General features: G+C 36.2%; 1 protein-coding gene across 2 annotated transcripts in view; it reads left to right on the top strand.

Moving 5' to 3' along the window:
- The window catches only part of LOC144971119 (synaptotagmin-1-like), a 63,731-nt gene extending 45,859 nt beyond the window's left edge, over positions 1 to 17,872 (top strand). Inside the window, exons 8-9 of one of the 2 annotated variants that reach the window (XM_078911538.1) lie at positions 1,600 to 1,775; positions 17,651 to 17,872. In XM_078911538.1, coding sequence (XP_078767664.1) covers positions 1,600 to 1,775; positions 17,651 to 17,854 — 380 coding nt within the window. In that variant the 3' untranslated portion in view covers positions 17,855 to 17,872. Of the gene's footprint in view, positions 1 to 1,599; positions 1,776 to 4,441; positions 5,499 to 17,650 lie in introns of those variants that run through there. The other variant, XM_078911539.1, reaches the window with a different exon arrangement.
- The last annotated feature ends 283 nt before the right edge of the window (positions 17,873 to 18,155 follow it).

Here is an 18,155-nt window from a genome sequence, read left to right as displayed (position 1 = left end):
ATCTATCTAATTATCTATATATTTTTCTATTTAAAACATTCAAAGTGTAAGTTTATTCAACTTCTTCTGTTCTATTTCTCGTGCTCTCGCAATCTCCAGGAAATAGGAGAATGTTTAATGAACACTTCCTTTTATTAAAAAGTTGAGCACTATTATTTAATGGTTTTGTTTTTATTATTTTATACGATGTGTTTGTTTTTATTATTGACACATTTCAGATTTGAATAACTCCAAAGCTATGTAAGATTACATCAAACTGTTTTGTTTTGTTATTTTTGAAGAATTTATTTAATTTTTGATTGGTATAAGTGTTAACATTGTGCACCCGTTGGTAGCTGAAGGACGTCTTCGGTAGAAAAGGGTAATTTTGACATACATCGTAATTTACAGTGTGTTTGTTTATAACCATTGACACATTTCAAGTTGGAATAACTCAAGAACAGCTGCAACAACATCGATTTGATTTTCAACATAGTAAACCAAATTTATTAAATTTGTTTTTTTTTTTTTTTTTTTTTTGGTGTCTTACTAAGTCTTGTGATCGTGTGTTTGCGCAATCGTCCGATTTAAAGATCCACGTGACCACCATCATTTTGAATGACAAGCGGCAAGCATCTCTCCAGTCCGTCCCGAGTCTTCTGCAGCATGAGTCATGTGACAGAGCGAACGGCTTTCCATATTTTTGTCTTCAGGTGACGCATGTCTCTCTCGGGGGTTCTAAACACTCTGCTCTTCACATATCCCCATAAAAAAAATCAAGTGTTAAGCCTTATATCAATCAAAACTTGAATAAATTCTGCACTTATGGCAAAAAAAAAACCCCGTTTGTTGAAACATTGCATAGCTCTCGAGTTATTCACACATAAAATGTGCCAATAAAACAAAAACACTTTGTGCATTATCTATCTATCAATCCATCCATCTATCTATCTATCTATCTATCTATCTATCTATCTATCTATCTATCTATCTATCTATCTATCTATCTATCTATCTATCAATAAATGATTTTCAAATGAAATAACAAGCGTAAGAAATGAAAAAAAGTCGTCAAGAAACACTCATTTTGGGGTGTGGTTGGAAGAGATTCATCGGAATTATAAAAACCTAGTAAAGAGTTTTTAAGAATTGCATGCATTCCTTTACTATTAAATTAGCCATCGCTACCCCCGTTGACTATTGCTCAATGATTAATGAGGACGTATTCTTGCTCACATCTTAATCTTATTATTCAATTGTTACTGGGGATACTCCGTGTTGGTGTTAATGAGGAAGACTTATTTATGGGGGGCAGCGGGCTCAACGGTACGGTCTTTGCTTCGTACTTTAAAGGTACCGAGTTCGATCACCCGCCGCGCTGTGTGGCCTTAAGCAAGTCACCTCACCCTAGCTCACTTTGAGGCGCTGCTCTGCGGTTGACGCCTGGGTTATTCCAGTCTACCCCTGGAATAGACCCTAAAGACAAATTTCCCCATTGGTATGAATAAAGGGAATTTTATTTATATCTTTATTTTTATTTTATTTATTTATCTATTCTTTTAATTATTTATTTATTTATTTATTTATTGTATTTTTTTTTGTGTGGATAACTTTTGACAGAGACCTACGTAAAGATTGCCATGATGTACGATGGGAGACCCCTGAAAAAGACAAAAACGTCTTCTAAATCAAATGACCCAAATAACCCTGTGTTTAATGAAACGTTCGTCTTTGATGTCCCGGCCTATCAGCTGGACAACGTCTATTTTGGTATAACTGTCATCGGCGTCGATAAGGTATGTATGGCAGTTGTAATCATCATCGTCACCATCATCACCATCATCATCATCATCATCATCATCATCATCGTTGCCAATATTTAAAATTCAAATTATACGTGTAGATATATATTATATATTTAATCTTTCGTTTTGATAAACCCGAAACGTGAACGATTATCTGTCGTATGTTATAAGTTAGTAAACTTCATTTCTTCATATTAGTTTTCACTTGTATCAAAGCGGCGGGCAGCATATAGTTTTGACTATTAATAGAACATTCATTAAAAAGACAACAAATGTGTGTTGAAGTCCGTCTGCGATAGGATCATTAGAGAAAAACAAACTCCCCTGTCCTCATTGGCATTCCATCCACTTCCTTTCGATCCAAAGGCGGAGAGAGATTTACAAATCAAGTCATTTGCTACTTTTGTATATCGCAAGTTTCCACTTAATATACTCAGTGCTTTACAAGGGGTTCCAAGCCAACAGCAACGTTTAACATGTAGAACGAGACATGACGCATGTGAGGCACTGTTACTTTTTTTTTTTTTGCGACAGAGACAACACTGTTATCTGCGAGCTTCTAAGCGGTTTACACGATGGGAGAATGTGAGTAAAGAGCCTTTTTCCAAGGACTCAATTTGCACCCACAGGCACTAGAACCAGGGACCTACAGGTCTGAAATAGAGTGGCGTACCACTAGACTGGAGTTCCCGATAGCTCAGTTGGTAGAGCACTTGCTTCACACGCAAAGGGACCGAGATTGATCTTTGTGACAATGCTTCAACACTGACGCATTTAACAGTATTCTTCTTCTTCTTCTTCTTCTTCTTCTTCTTCTTCTTCTTCTTCTTCTTCTTCTTCTTCTTCTTCTTCTTCTTCTTCTTCTTCTTCTTCTTCTGTAGCTTCAATTTTGAAGATTCTATAGACCAAAGTATTTTTCTTTCATTGGACTATAATGTTGATGATATAAAATGTACAAGTGGGCATCCACGCTTGAGTGAGGAACCATAAACTAATTGCAACCACTTACGATTCAAAACAAGTCCAATCGCGTTAAAATTTTGAGCAATGTTCTAGAACTTTAGGGATGATTATGTAAATTGTCAGACATGCACTGAAGAGAGCTACTGTGCTCACCTGATACATTATATATATATATATATAACCAGACCATTGGTTTCTTCAGCGCCAACCATACAGATACAGATACAGATAAAGTATATATATATATATATATATATATATATATATATATATATACTTTATCTGTATCTGTATCTGTATGGTTGGCGCTGAAGAAACCAATGGTCTGGTTGTATTTCAGCGGCGTCCTCATTGGGCGTGGGCCCATGTCAGTCGGCCTTGAAATCGTTTAGGTGTGGTGCCATGATGACCAGTTCATCCAGCTCATTCCACTTCGAGATAGTTATAATGAAGAAAGAATTTCTGTAGTTTTGTGTTCTTGTCTGTGGGATTTTGAAGCAGTTCGAATTGTTTGTGGCGTATCTGTCAATGGGGTTTTCGGTTATGTGGTTGGCGAAAGTGAGTGCTCGGATTTTTCTTTTGTTTGGTCGTGATCATGGTGACAGAAAGGGTCAATTTGAAAGATCCTCGGAGGTTATATAACGGTTAATCGGTCAACACACTCACCATCATCACCAACACTAACAGGGAGTAGTAAATGTTAATCCCAGCTTATTTTAATTCCTCGGATCGTTTTAATATTCAATATGTCTTATCCGTTGAGTCTGTGGTTTGCCTCTCCACCCGCCAGCTTTTAATTCTGATTGATTTGTTTCTTTTCAATTCAAATATCACGTCTATTAGGTCTTGTGGTCGTCCTTCGGAGCGGTAGGTCCATAGAGCAGGGGTTTATCTTGGTGTCTTTAGCATGAAACAGGCGATAACAATTACTTACCATCCTTTGGATTGGATGCTGGTCTATCGCTGTGAGTTAGATCCGATAAAAACCGAGATTTTAACATTGATGCATAAACGAATGAATACAATCACTCTCATCATAAATAAATCACTTAAACTGGGTGTCGTGCCTGATATCTACAAAATTGCGTACGTTAAACCTTTATTGAAAAAAGCTAATCTTGACAAAGGAAAGCTAAAAAAAATATTGTCCTGTCTCTAACCTTCCTTTTCCATCAAAAATTCTTGAAAAGCTAGTCCTAAAACAACTTTCTAGCTCACCTTAAAATAAATTTCATGGAAGAAATCTTTCAATCTGCCTGCAAACAAAACCACTCGACCGAAACTGCTCTTGTCCGGGTTGTAAATGATCTTCTTCAAATCACCGATAAGGGTTCCTGCAAACTTCTTGATTTATCATCATCTTTTGACACTATCGATCACGACGTTTTGAAATGACTTTCGGCATTTCTCGTACGGCACTCAGTTGGTTTAAATCTTATTTATTAGATAGACGTATATTGTAGTTGTAAATAGTTTGAAGTCCGATCAAATTCCTTTAGAATGTGGTGTCCCACAGGAGTCAGTTCTAGGACCTGTGCTTTTTGTTCCCTACATACATCCACTTTCAAAGGTTATCAGAGGCTTTGGCCTGTCCTACCACCTATCGGTGGTAGGACAGTACGTGCAGTGGTATTTTGATTACTCCATAATATAGCAACCGCACAACTTTCAAATGATTAAAATTTATTCTTCAGGATAAAGAGGATGGCAGGCATCTTTTGGGTCGTCTGTATATTGGTGTGAACTTTGACCCCGACACCAGAGAGCAGTGGCTGGAAATGGTCAACAATGCACGTAAACAAGTCGCTTGTTGGCACAAGCTTCAAAGTTGATCGGTTACGTTCTAGGTGCACACATTTGTAGGTCTGGTAACCGAACTCTGTTGTGGGTTTGTTTTAAATTGTTGTAATGGATGATATTTAATGGTGATCTGAAAATAGTAGGCCTATTTTCATTACAGCAATGAGCCCATAACAATTTGGACTATCAGAACTGCAAATAAGAACACGTTGATTTCTTCCACGGCGAGCTGCTACTGTTCGTGATAAATTGAACATTTTGTTGAGGTGATAATTATTTTTTTTCTGATGTTAATTTGAATTTTTGTCGTTTTCTATTTTTCTTTCTTTCTTTTGTTCGGGTTTTTTGTTTTATTTACTTTTTTTATTTTTTTTATTTCACTATTTATTTATCCAGTAAATGAGTTTTATCGTGTTGTTGACTACAGACTTCCTAATAATGTACATAAATCCGCGCAAATGTTGAAATTTTCTATACAAACTTTTTAAGAAGCACAAGCTGATATCAACTTCCTTTGACTTTTTACAAACACTGGAAAATCGAGGACAGACAGACGCAACCCTATTGGACTTCTCAAAAGCTTTCGACAAAGTCCATCACATCTTAAAATCAAACAGTACGGGATTGCTAACAATGCCACCAACTGGATTGAATCCTTTCTGAGTAACAGAGTTCAAAAAGTAATTGTCGAAGGTAAAGAGTCGGGAGTACCCCAAGGCACTGTTCTCGGGCCACTACTCTTTCTCATTTACATCAATGACATGCCAGAAGGACTATATCCCGGATCCACGTTGAAATTGTTCGCAGATGACAGTCTCCTGTACAGAGAAATAAAATAACGGGGACGATACTGTCATACTACAGCAAGATCTAAATAAATTGCAGTGCTGGGAAAATGGAATTTCACCCCTAAAAGTGTCATGTCCTCAGGGTGACGAACAAAAAGAAAAACATAATATACTCCCACTATGAAATCCATAACGAAGCCCTACAATATGTGGAGAATGCAAAGTACCTCGGCGTGACCATGAACAGTAATATGAAGTGGAAGAAGCATATTGCCAATACAGCTACTAAGGCAAATAGAACCATGGCCTTCCTCAACAGGGCAGGGAGGTACATACTGTGTCTTCTATCCCCTTATGTCTATTTTCAACATGCTTTCTGTCTCTGTCTTGGAATGAGATTACTTGGTTTTGCCCTGGCCCTGGCCGGAGTCATGGATGGGAGGGAAACAGGTCAAATGCATAGTTATTGTTTTGGGAGATGATATTTTTTTCCTTGTAAGTAATCTCTCCGTTATGTATTATTATATTTGTCATTTTTGTATTATGTATAATGTAAGCATTTGAGTGTATTCCTCTTTGTTAGATTTTGTGCTTGTGTCCCGATGAGACTTATAGGTGATCTCAGACTAAGTACATTGGTGGTATGCTCTTGGAATCTACATCTGATCCCTAATTGTTCCCAGTTCCGCTTTGTCTTACTTTCTCTTGGGTGCTTTAATTGTAATTCTAGAACTTTTTACTATCCCATTTTCTTCCTTTTTTACTGGCGCTGATATAACCTAAATGTGTTGCAAGTGCCGTAAAACCCTTAAAAACATAAACAACTTCCTCAACAGACCAATCCGCCACTGCCACCAATCTGTGAAAAAGAAAAGCTATAAAACATATGTCAGGCCCATACTGGAATATAGTAGCTCAGTGTGGGACCCACACACGTCACAAGAAATCAATGAGCTATAAAAATTCCAACGTCGGATTGCCAGATTTGTCAGTGGAAACTATGAGCGTGATATGCTCGTAACTCAGCTCATAAACGAGCTTGTGTGTGTGTGGGGGGGGGGGGGGGGTAGTTTAGGGTCATTCAATATGTCCACGTATGAAGCAAAAGTTTTCTGACAGAAATATTATCTTCATGTTTGTTTGTTTTTGTTTTTTGTTGTTTTTTTTTTTGTTTTGTTTTGTTTTGTTTTTGTTTGTTTGTTTTTTCGTTATCAAACTTGGGTTGAGTTAATTTCTCCTAATTGAGGACAAATGATAGAATTTCTTCAAGAGCGAAAAATGAAAATTTCATTTTAGTTTTTGTCCTTCGCGACACAATACTGTTTTGAGGCGACGGGTCACATATTTACTTTAAACAGAGCTGCCTACTTGAAATTTCAAAAATTCGTAGTTCCCAAGGGGGAAAAAGAACAATTCACTTTAAATAGTTTACAAATAAAGTTTTCTCTCAGAATGATCCAAAAATGCTCCAAAATCCTGAATATAGGTTCTAAGGAGCTAAAATTTCCTTCACAACAAAATGTATTGAGTCAAAGAGACCTATGCAGCTCTGTAGCTGGAGCCAAAAATTCGTATTTCTACAACTTTTCGTTGTGCTAGGCAGGTCTGCTTTAAATATGAGAAATTGAAATATGATATGCAGTCTTGAATGACTATAAATACTTTACCCTTGTTTTTGGTAACAGGTAACGTTGTTTTTTCTCACCAATAACTTTCCTCCTTGAATTGTGTATTACAATGTGGGGCCTGATCAGGTAGTTTTGTTTTTAAAGTGAATTCCAAAAGTTAAAAGTCACGTGATCCCCATATCTAAACAGACGTTGAGAGGGCGGCAGTGTCCTGGATTAACGCCATAATTTGTTGTAACCCTGTCGCCTCTAAACGACAATATGTTGGGATGGTTTGAACGCTATAGGTAAATTTACTATACATATACATATATGTAATTATAGTCATCGGTCTGAAACTTGGGTTAAGTTAACTATATAGATAAATATTTATATACAACAGATACAGTCTATTAATGTGACAAAAACTTTTTTATTAGAATTATTATTTTTGTTGTTTTGTTTTGTTTTTTTTTTTTTTTGTTTTTTTTTTTGTTGGTCATTTTTACTTTAAAATCGCTTTTTAGTATCTGATTCACCCTGATATCATTGCCACCCATACGTTCACCCACCAAACTCAATATCGCTTGATTTGTAATATTATTGTTATGTATATACCAGTATTTGTTTATCAACCTCTAAACGGTGACGAAGTGAAGAAACAAAGATCACATGATTGGGAAAGGAAAAATATATTTACTGATGTAATGGCATAGTATACTCATGTTCATAATTGACTACAATTTTTATTTATTTTAATTATTTATTTTTTATTGGGGGGGGGGGGGGGGGGGGGTTCTGACCTCCCATGGTAAGTAGGGAGGTAAATGTTGTTGTGTCTTCTATTTCACGAATGTCCTTTCTATGATGTTTTCAGCTTTGGTTTTGGAGCGTGAGAGGTTTTGGGTTTGTTTGTTTTGTTTTTTTCAATCTTATTCTGTTTTCTTTTAAATCATCTGGTATCCTTAGATATTTCTTTTGTCATGGATGTTTCTAGGGTGTAACTATTTGAATATATCTGTTTTAGTAGAGATCACGCGACAGTCTATGTGTACTTAAAGATGTTTTCAGCTTACCCTCAAGAATCTACTTTTGCTCTTTGATCTACTTTTAATCTATGTTGAACCTGTTCCCTTTGTCTTATTACATGTATTAATTTCTTATAATATGCTAGTTCGGTTAACGAAATCTATTAAGTATTCTATCGTTTTCCTTTTCTTTTTTTTTTACCAGCATTAATATCCTTAGTTTCACAAACGCCTTAAAACTTTATTTTTAAAAACAAAACGTGTAGTTGATTATTGACACGAGTATATTATTAGGACAAGGAACTGCACATGTTTTACACGTCCCGATCACTCAACTTTTTAAGAATATCATTATGTTTATATTTTACTCAGAAATGGATATTTCCAGATATAGTTATTTCCCACTGAATTTCACCATACACTGTATTTTTTATGTTGCACCAGATGTGATTTATACAGTAAGACTAAGATTATCTCATTTGTTGTTGTTTACAAAATATGTATTTTTCTATGGCTTTGTTAATAATTAGTAAAACATTTTTTAAAATTGCAGTTTAGCATATTTAGAGATGAATAAATGAGTGTTAGGCAACAAATGAGCGATGTATATATATATATATATATATATATATATATATATATATATATATATATATATATTGAGAGAGAGAGAGAGAGAGAGAGAGAGAGAGAGAGAGAGAGAGAGAGAGAGAGAGAGAGAGAGAGAGATTTAATCAGATTTGTTTTAACTGTATCAAGTTTCGAGTCACATGACCTCACTGGTGTTTTATTACACATATATTCTATGTATATATTATATATATATATATATATATATATATATATTATATATATATAATTATATATATATATATATATATATTCATATTAACATTGTGATGTACAAAATACTTTAGTGCCAGCGTTGGTGTGTTGTATTAAGAATAATATTAATACTAAAACTAACATAACATGCTGTGTGTAATATAACAATAACACACCATTCGGTTTCTTTCGATTAAACGGATTGATTGACATATTTATGGTTAAGTTGTCTTCATTTTTATTCATTTATTTGTTCTTGTTTTATTTTACGGGGGTGGGGGAGGTAACGGTCCTTGCGTCACTGTGATGCTAAAGAGAGAATAAGATTCACACACTATTTATTTATGTTTGTATGAAGCGACGTATGGGTCTGAGTCGGGTAATCGGGAAGTCTGATGTTCATTCCCCATTCGAGGAATCCTGAATTTTTATGCTGTTTTTTTTCACATATTATTCTACCTGGTAAAGCGCATTGAGTAAATTTAGTGGATATTGCCCTATATAAAAGCTCAAGTTTTTATTGTCTTTCATTGTTTTATAGATAGTATGCGCTTGGCTAATAAGCTCAAAACATTGCCATCCGGAAATATGACGGACCAACACACAAAACTATGTGTAACCTTGATCATTTATACTCTGGTTAAAACCGTTTAGTGAGAATTACTCATACTGAACTGGGTGGGGATCCTGACCTCCCATAGTGGGCAGGGAGGTACATGCTGTGTTTTCTATTTCCCCCATACCCGTTTTCCAATTGTTTCCTGACATTGTCTTGGAATGAGATTACTTAGTTTTGTCCTGATCCCTGCCGGTGTTCCTTGGCTGGGAGGGAAACAGTCGAATATATAGTTATAGTTTTGGGAGATGATATTTTTTTCCTTGTAAATCATCTCTCTGTTATGCATTGTATTATGTTTAGTTTACATATTATATTATATGATTGGTAAACATTTGAATGTATTCCTCTTAGTTGGGACCTGTTCTTGTGGCTGGATGAGACTTTTAGGTGATCTCAAACTAAGTACTTTGACGGTGTGCTATTGGAATCTACATCTGTTCCCTATTTGAACCAATTCCCCTTTGTCTGACCTTTTCTTTTGTGCTTTAATTGTAATTCTAGAACTTTTTACTATCCCATTTTCTTCCTTTTTACTGGCGCTGATATGACCTTAATGTGTTGCAAGCGCCGTAAAACCCTTAAAAACAAACAAAAAAAACAGAACAGAATTACTCATAAACGCGGATGGGAATTTTTTTTTTAATTTACAAAGACCCGAGTGACGTCATCTTTGTTCTATCTATACAGACCTTTTCAGATATTTATTATATAATATCATATTATTCCCTGCTGCCCACATTTTAAAAATTCCGGTCAAATATGTTCCCCTGATGATTTGGGACGCAAATATTATATTGAAGACAACCATGAGGAAGAGGTGTCCGAACCAAGTTCTGGGTGGGGTTCCTGACCTCCCATAATGAGCGGGGGGGTACTTACTGTGTCTTCTATCCCCGTACATCTGTTTTCCAACTTGTTTTCTATCTTTGTCTTTGAATGAGATTACTTAGTTTTGTCCTGGCCATGGCCGGATACCCAGGCTGAGAGGGAAACAGTCAAATGTATGGTTAGTTTTGGGAGATATTTTTTTTCCTTGTAAATCATCTCTCTGTTATGCACTGTATTGTTTTGTTTATATATTATATATGATTTCTAAACATTTGAGTGTATCCCTCTTAGTGGGGACCTGTGCTAGTGTCTGGATGAGACTTTTAGGTGATCTCAAACAAAGTACTTTGATAGTGTGCTCTTGGAATCGACATCTGTTTCCTATTTGAACCAATCCCCTTTTGTCTTACCTTTTTCTTGGGTGCTTTAATTGTAATTCTAACAATTTTTTACTATCCCAATTTCTTCCTTTTTACTGGCGCTGATATGACCTGAATGTGTTGCAAGCGCCGTAAAACCCTTAAAAACAAACAAATAAAACTGATTTGTAAATGACATTGATCCTGTGCTTGTCTAGATTAGACTCTTGAGCGATCTCCAACTAAGTTTACTTAATTATGCGATCTTGAAGACTTCTTTTCTCTAATTTGATCCAGTACCCTTTGTCTTACTTTTTCTTCGATGAACTAGATATACATTTGTTTATGTTTTAAGGGTTTCATGAAGCTTGCAACACTTTTAGGTCATATCAGCGCCAATAAAAAGGAAGAAAATAGGATCGTTAAAAATAATCTAGAATTATGTACTATTAAAGCACCCAAGAAAAAGTAAGACAAAGGGGAATTGGTTTAAATAGGGAACAGATGCAGATTCCAAGAGCATAGCATCAATGTAACTGCTTAATTTGAGATCACCTATACTGTCTTATCCGGACACCAGCACAGGATCCCACTATAAGGAATAAGCTCAAATGTTTACAAGGTATGTTCAAAACAAAATTATAACGATCAGTATATAACAGAAGGAAAATAATATCACCTCCCAAAACTAAAACTATACATTTGACTGTTTCCCTCTCAGTCAAGGACTCCGGCAAGGGCCAGGACAAAACCAAGTAATCCCATTCCAAGACAAAGTCAGAAAGCAACTCAGAAAACAGATGTAGAGGGGGATAGAAGACACAGCAAGTGGCTTCCTGCCCATCATGGGAGGTCAAAAGACCGCCGCCCCCCCCCCCCCCCCCCCCCCCCCCATCCAGAACTATACATTTGACTGCTTCCCTCTCAGTTCATGTTTTGTTTTTAAGGATTTTTACGGCGCTTGCAACACATTTTGGTCATATCAGCGCCATTAAAAAGGAAGAAAATTGGATAGTCAAAAGTTTCTAGATGTACAATAAAAAGGACGAGGAAAAAAGTAAGACAAAGGGGAGTGGTTCAAATAGGGAACAGATATAGATACCAAAAGCACACTATCAATGTACTTAGTTTGAGATCACCTAAATGTCTCACCCATACACCAGCAGAAGATCCCACTAAGACGAATACACTCAAATGCTTACGTTATACATTCAAAATAAGCATAATACATAACAGAGAGATGATTTACAAGGAAAATCATCTCCCAAAACAATAACCATGCATTTGACTGTTTCCCTCCCAGCCAGGACTCCGGCCAGGGCCAGGACAAAACCACTGGGTGGGGATCCTGACCTCCCATAGTGGGCAGGGAGGTACATGCTGTGTCTTCTATCCCCCCCATACCCGTTTTCCAATTGTTTCCTGTCATTGTCTTGGAATGAGATTACTTAGTTTTGTCCTGACCCTTGCCGGAGTTCCTTGGCTGGGAGGGAAACAGTCGAATGTCTAGTTATAGTTTTGGGAGATGATATTTTTTTCCTTGTAAATCATCTCTCTGTTATGCATTGTTTTATGTTGGGATCTGTGCTTGTGTCTGGATGAGACTTTTAGGTGATCTCAAACTAAGTACTTTGACGGTGTGCTTTTGGAATCTACATCTGTTCCCTATTTCAACCAATTCCCCTTTGTCTTACCTTTTCTTTTGTGCTTTAATTGCAATTCTAGAACTTTTTACTATCCCATTTTCTTCCTTTTTACTGGCGCTGATATGACCTTAATGTGTTGCAAGCGCCGTAAAACCCTTAAAAACAAAACAAAAACAAACAGGACAAAACCAAGTTATCTCATTCAAAGACAAAGACAGAAAGCATGTTGGAAAACAGATATAAGGGGATAGAAGACACAGTTAGTACCTCCCTGCCCACTATGAGAGTCTCTCAGTTCAGCATCCCGTAAAGACAATGAGGAGCAAAAACAGGAACAAAGACAGAGAGCAACATGGAGAGGGAACACAGATATGGGGGATATTAAAAGACAGCCAGTGACTTATCTGGCCACCACCGGATATTAGAAAACCCACCTTTAAAAAAAAATAGCTTTTATATAGCCCGATATCCACTAATGTTTGTTTTTGTTTTTTAAGGGTTTTACGGCGCTTGCAACACATTTATGTTATATCAGCGCCAGTAAAAAGGAAGAAAATGGGATAGAAAAAAGTTCTAGAATTACAATTAAAGCACTCAAGAGAAAGTAAGATAAAGGGGAACTGGGAAAAAATAAGGATCAGATTTAATTCCAAGAGCATACCACCAATGTACTTAGTTTGAGATCACCTATAAGTCTTATCCAGACACAAGCACAAAATCCAACAAAGAGGAACACACTCAAATACTTAACATTATACATTAAAAATAACACATACAATAATACCTAACAGAGAGATGATTTACAAGGAAAAAAATATCATCTCCCAAAACAATAACTATGCATTTGACTGTTTCCCTCCCAGCCAGGACTCCGACTAGGGCCAGGAAAAAAACAAGTAATTTCATTCCAAGACAAAGATAGAAAGCATGTTGGAAAACAGATATAAGGGGATAGAAGACAGTATGTACCTCCCTGCCCGCTATGGGAGGTCAGGATCCCCACCCAGCGATATCCACTAAATGTGCTCACTCAAAGCGCTTTACAAGGGGTCCCTGGCCAACAGCAACATATAACATTTAGGACGAGACCTGACGCCTGTTAGGCAATGTTACATTTTTTTTTCGGACAGAGACAAAGCTGTTAACGGCCAGGTACTCATTTTACACCTGAGTACGGTAAGAGAATGTGAGTAAAGTGTCTTTTCCAAGGACTCAACTATGCGCCGAGCGAGGCTCGAACCAAGGACCTTCCGATCCGAAAGCGAGTGTCATACCACTAGACCACATAGCCGCACCTTGAGATCCGTGTGTGATATGGGCCGATGCAAGTGGTTTTGCTTGTTCTCCGAGACTGATTCTGTGTATTGTGTGGCTATGTGATTTAAAGACACTCGCCTTTGGATCGGAAAGTTCTGGGTTTGAGTCCCACTCTGAGCAGTCTTTAGAAAAGCTCTTTACTCACATTCTTTCACCATACTCAGGTGTAAAATGGGTACCTGGCCGTTAACAGTGTTGACTCTGTGGGGAAAAAAATTATAATATCGCGTCATGTCTCGCCCTTAATGTTAATTGTTGCAGTTGGCTGGGGTCCCTTGTAAGTCGCTCTTGTTTGTTTTTAAGGGTTTTACGGCGCTTGCAACACATTTAGGTCATGTCAGCGCCAGTAAAAAGGAAGGAAATGGGATAGTAAAAAGATCTAGACTTACAATTAAAGCACCCAAGAATAGGTAAGACAAAGGGGATTGGTCCAAATAGGAAACAGATGTCGATTCCAAGAGCACACTATCAAAGTACTTAGTTTGAGATCACCTAAAAGTCTCATCCAGACACTAGCACAAGATCCAACCAAGAGGAATACACACAAATGTTTACAAATCATATTAAATTTAAAAAATAATAACAATACATAACAGAGAGATCATTTATAAGGAAAAAATATCTCCCAAAACTATACATTCAATTGTTTCCTTCCCAGCCAAGAACTCTCGTCAGGGTCAGGACAAAACTAAGTAATCTCATTCCAAGATAAAGACAGAAAGCAATTTGGAAAACCGATATAGGGGGATAGAAGACATAGTAAGTGCCTCCCTGCCCATTACGGGAGGTTAGGACTCACACCCAGTAAAGCGCTTTGAGCACGTAAAGTGGATATTGCGCAATATATATATATATCTCACGTTTAAAAAAAAAACAATTATAATTGTGTTTATAATTAAATCAACAACAATAAAGTCTGGATCAACATTGTAACAAGTCATGTTTATTTCTATAGGCACATCATCATGGCACTGCAGCAGCAAGTTACCCTCACACATCCACACACCAACGCATCTCTCTCTATCTCTCTCTCCCTCCTACACAGGCTCACACACATACAAACACACACACACACACACACAAGCACACAACATGCATACTCTCTACCTCTACCTTTCCATTCATCTGCATCTCCAAAACTCTACATGCATCAATAATCCATACCTCCTCAAACCATCCCTCTGAACACCTCAAAATACAAGTGATTTAAGTCTGTTTTGTTTTTGTTTGTTTTTAAGGGTTTTACGGCGCTTGCAACACATTCAGGTTATATCAGCGCCAGTAAAAAGGAAGAAAATGGGATAGTAAAAAGTTCTAGAATTACAATTAAAGCACCCAAGAAAAAGTAAGACAAAGGGGAACTGAGAACAAATAGGGATCAGATGTAGATTCCAAGAGCATACCACCAATGTACTTAGTTTGAAATCACCTACAAGTCTCATCCAGGCACAAGCACAAAATCCAACAAAGAGGAATACACTCAAATGCTTACATTATACATTCAAAATAAAAATAATAATACATAACAGAGAGATGATTTACAAGGAAAAAAATATCATCTCCCAAAACAATAACTATGCATTTGACTGTTTCCCTCCCAGCTAGGACTCCGGCCAGAGCCAGGACAAAACCAAGTAATCCCATTCCAAGACAAAGACAGAAAGCATGTTGGAAAACAGATATAAGGGGATAGAAGACGCAGTATGTACCTCCCTGCCCGCTATGAGAGGTCAGGATCCCCACCCAGGATTTAAGTCTGTAAACGCAAGCATAACCACTAATTAGTATTAATAATATGGTACAGGACAGGCAGTGTAATCCTCCAACCTCTAGAAATTTAACAACCGCAAATGCTATCATACAATTACAGGTCATTGTGTAATCAAATTAATAATTTTCAAAACAATAGAAACAAAAAAAAAAACAATCTCACAAGAAAATAAACCCCACACAAAGAAGCCTGAAATTAGACCGGCATTAGTTATCATTTACAAGGGATAATAATATATAAATGAACAGACCTGCCAAATGCTACGGACACTACTAACCCTTTATGCTTTTAATATTGAAAAAACAAAATCATCTATCAAAAGAGAAAGTTTATATCAGCTCAAAATCCATGATTTACACCATCATATCATATAAAAATTGTCCACTGTTGAATGCTTAAGAAAAAAAGTGTAATTCAATTAGGGCACAAACAGTAAAGCCAGGCTAAACCGAAATTTAAAGGACTTGAAACTTAATGATCAATTTCACTTAAGATTTAGACATAGTTTGGTTTCCGCGAAGAACCTAAAAATAGGATGAAAATCAATTGCTGGAGTTTAAACATCCCACCCCCCACAATTTGCAAAGAAATATTGCCACAAAAATAGATTGAATGCCTTGAGTAGTGTCTGAGCAGTGTATAAAAGCAAAGGCATAAATATGATTTTTCGAAAGAGGATATGGTCCTATGGGAAGCATTTCTTTTCGATTTTATGATATTATGGAGATATGTAGACATTTTTCAGGCCTGTAATTATCTTTTCCAAAATTGAGGGAGTTTTTTCTAGCATCAGTTACTTCAACAGACGTTAATAATTTTTTTAAATCTGCAAACATTACATGAAGGAATGTAGATAATCCATCAAACAAACGTCTCATGTCACGTGAACAGGAACCACCACACTGAGAAATTTGCCCAAGGAAAAAAAGTGCCTTAAGCGGGGCTCGAACCCGGAACCTTCTGGATCACAGTGCAATGCCTTAACCACCGGCCACTTCCTTTTTTTGGCTGGTAAAAACTTTCTTAAAATTTATTTTATCTATGATGTTACATGTGGTAGAAAAATATTGGGTTGTTGATTTCAGACAATTGTCTGAGAATTTACAGGCCTGATTTCTGGATTGTCAAGAGTTTGTTAAAAAAAAAAAAATTAATTTTTTTCACCGATGTCCTTAGAATTGCTATTTTCATATCGTTTAATAGTAACCATTTAAAAAACAACAAATGACTTTCTCCAATTGCTCTCTCAACGCTTGGTTTAGAAATCTGACTTTATAAGTAAGGTTGAAATCTTATTGAACAAAATCCTACAAATTAAAATGGGTAAATAGGGCAGGTCTGTTATTTAAGAAAAACATTCTGTAGACTATGATAAAAACAAAAGTAAATCTATATCATTTCAGCTGTCCTTACTTTATATAAAAGTTTTTAGCAATTGTCTTAAAATGTTCATCCATCATAATATGCATCTGCCATGATCATTATCATTTATCAGAAGTTTTTTTTAAAAAAGCTATGAGACTTAATAATGACACCATAAGAATGACATTTGCATTGACGTCTCTCATGAGCAAACAAACCATCTAGATCATTCCGAGCAGTATAATGATAATTTCTTTTGGTATATTTTATGGCTTATTGTACAATTTGAAACATTACAATTACTAAAAAAAAAAAAAAAAAGAAAGAAAATGGTATAGTTACATCGTTGATACGTTTTATCAGCAGATATTTTTTTTTCTAGTTTCATATCAACATAAAAGTGATTACAGTTGAACAAACAAGCAAGAGGTAATGAGTTAAAAAATCATTAAACTTAAAATAATCACATGTATGTGACATTTCTACTACAAACAAAAAAGATTCTGAACTATCAATCTTCATCGCTTGCACTGCAACACACAGACATTTGATTGTTTTGTTTGTTTTTTATAAGGTTTTATGGCGCTTGCAACACATTTAGGTCACTTCAGCGCCAGTAAAAGGAAGAAAATGGAATATTAAAAGATTACAGATTTAAAGCAGCCAAGAAAAAGCATGACAAAGGGGAATATTACAAATAGAAAACAGATGTAGATTCCAAGAGCACACTATCAGTGTACTTAGTTTGATATCACCTAAAAGTCTCAACCAGACACCATGATAAGTCCCCACTAAGAGAAATACACTCAAATGTTTACAAATCATATGTTAAGAATAAAACAATAACAGTATATAATAGAGATGATTTACAAGGGAAAAGTATCATCTCCAAAAACTGTAACTATACATTCGACTGTTTCCCCCCCCCCCCCCCCCCCCCCCCCCCCCCCCAGCCAGGACTCAGGCCAGGATCAGGACAAAGACAGAAAGCAATTGGAAAACAGATAAGGGGGATAGAAGACACAGCAAGTACCTCCCTGCCAACTATGGGAGGTCGGAAACTCCACCCAGGATTCAAAAGATTAAGAACTAGTGATGATGAGAATAAATTTAAAGGAAACATCAACATCATTATGCTTAGGTATAAATTAACATGAGGATTGTGGTTTATGGAGAGAAACTATGGATACATTTGTGATCTGGTCCCTGTCACTGACCAAAGAGCAAATAAAAATATTGAAATGTTTTCGTTGTTAATCATTTCTGCAACTTGTCTCAAAATTACAAATTTAGTAATTCAAAAAAAATATTTAAAACTTATATCATTCTAAATTGTTTTAAGTTTAATTTTGTATTTTACTTTTCATTTTAGGTGATGCTTTCACAAGACAAAAGATTATAGATCTAAAATGTTATTTGTGACCTATAATTCCACACAAAAAAAAGTAAAGAGAACTT

This window comes from Berghia stephanieae, chromosome 4 (assembly GCF_034508935.2).
Source record: "Berghia stephanieae isolate SIO BIC M18660-M18661 chromosome 4, UCSD_Bste_1.3, whole genome shotgun sequence".
In the NCBI taxonomy this organism is placed as follows: domain Eukaryota; kingdom Metazoa; phylum Mollusca; class Gastropoda; order Nudibranchia; family Aeolidiidae; genus Berghia; species Berghia stephanieae.
Note: the sequence above shows the minus strand (reverse complement) of the source record. Positions and strands in the feature narration are given on the sequence as shown.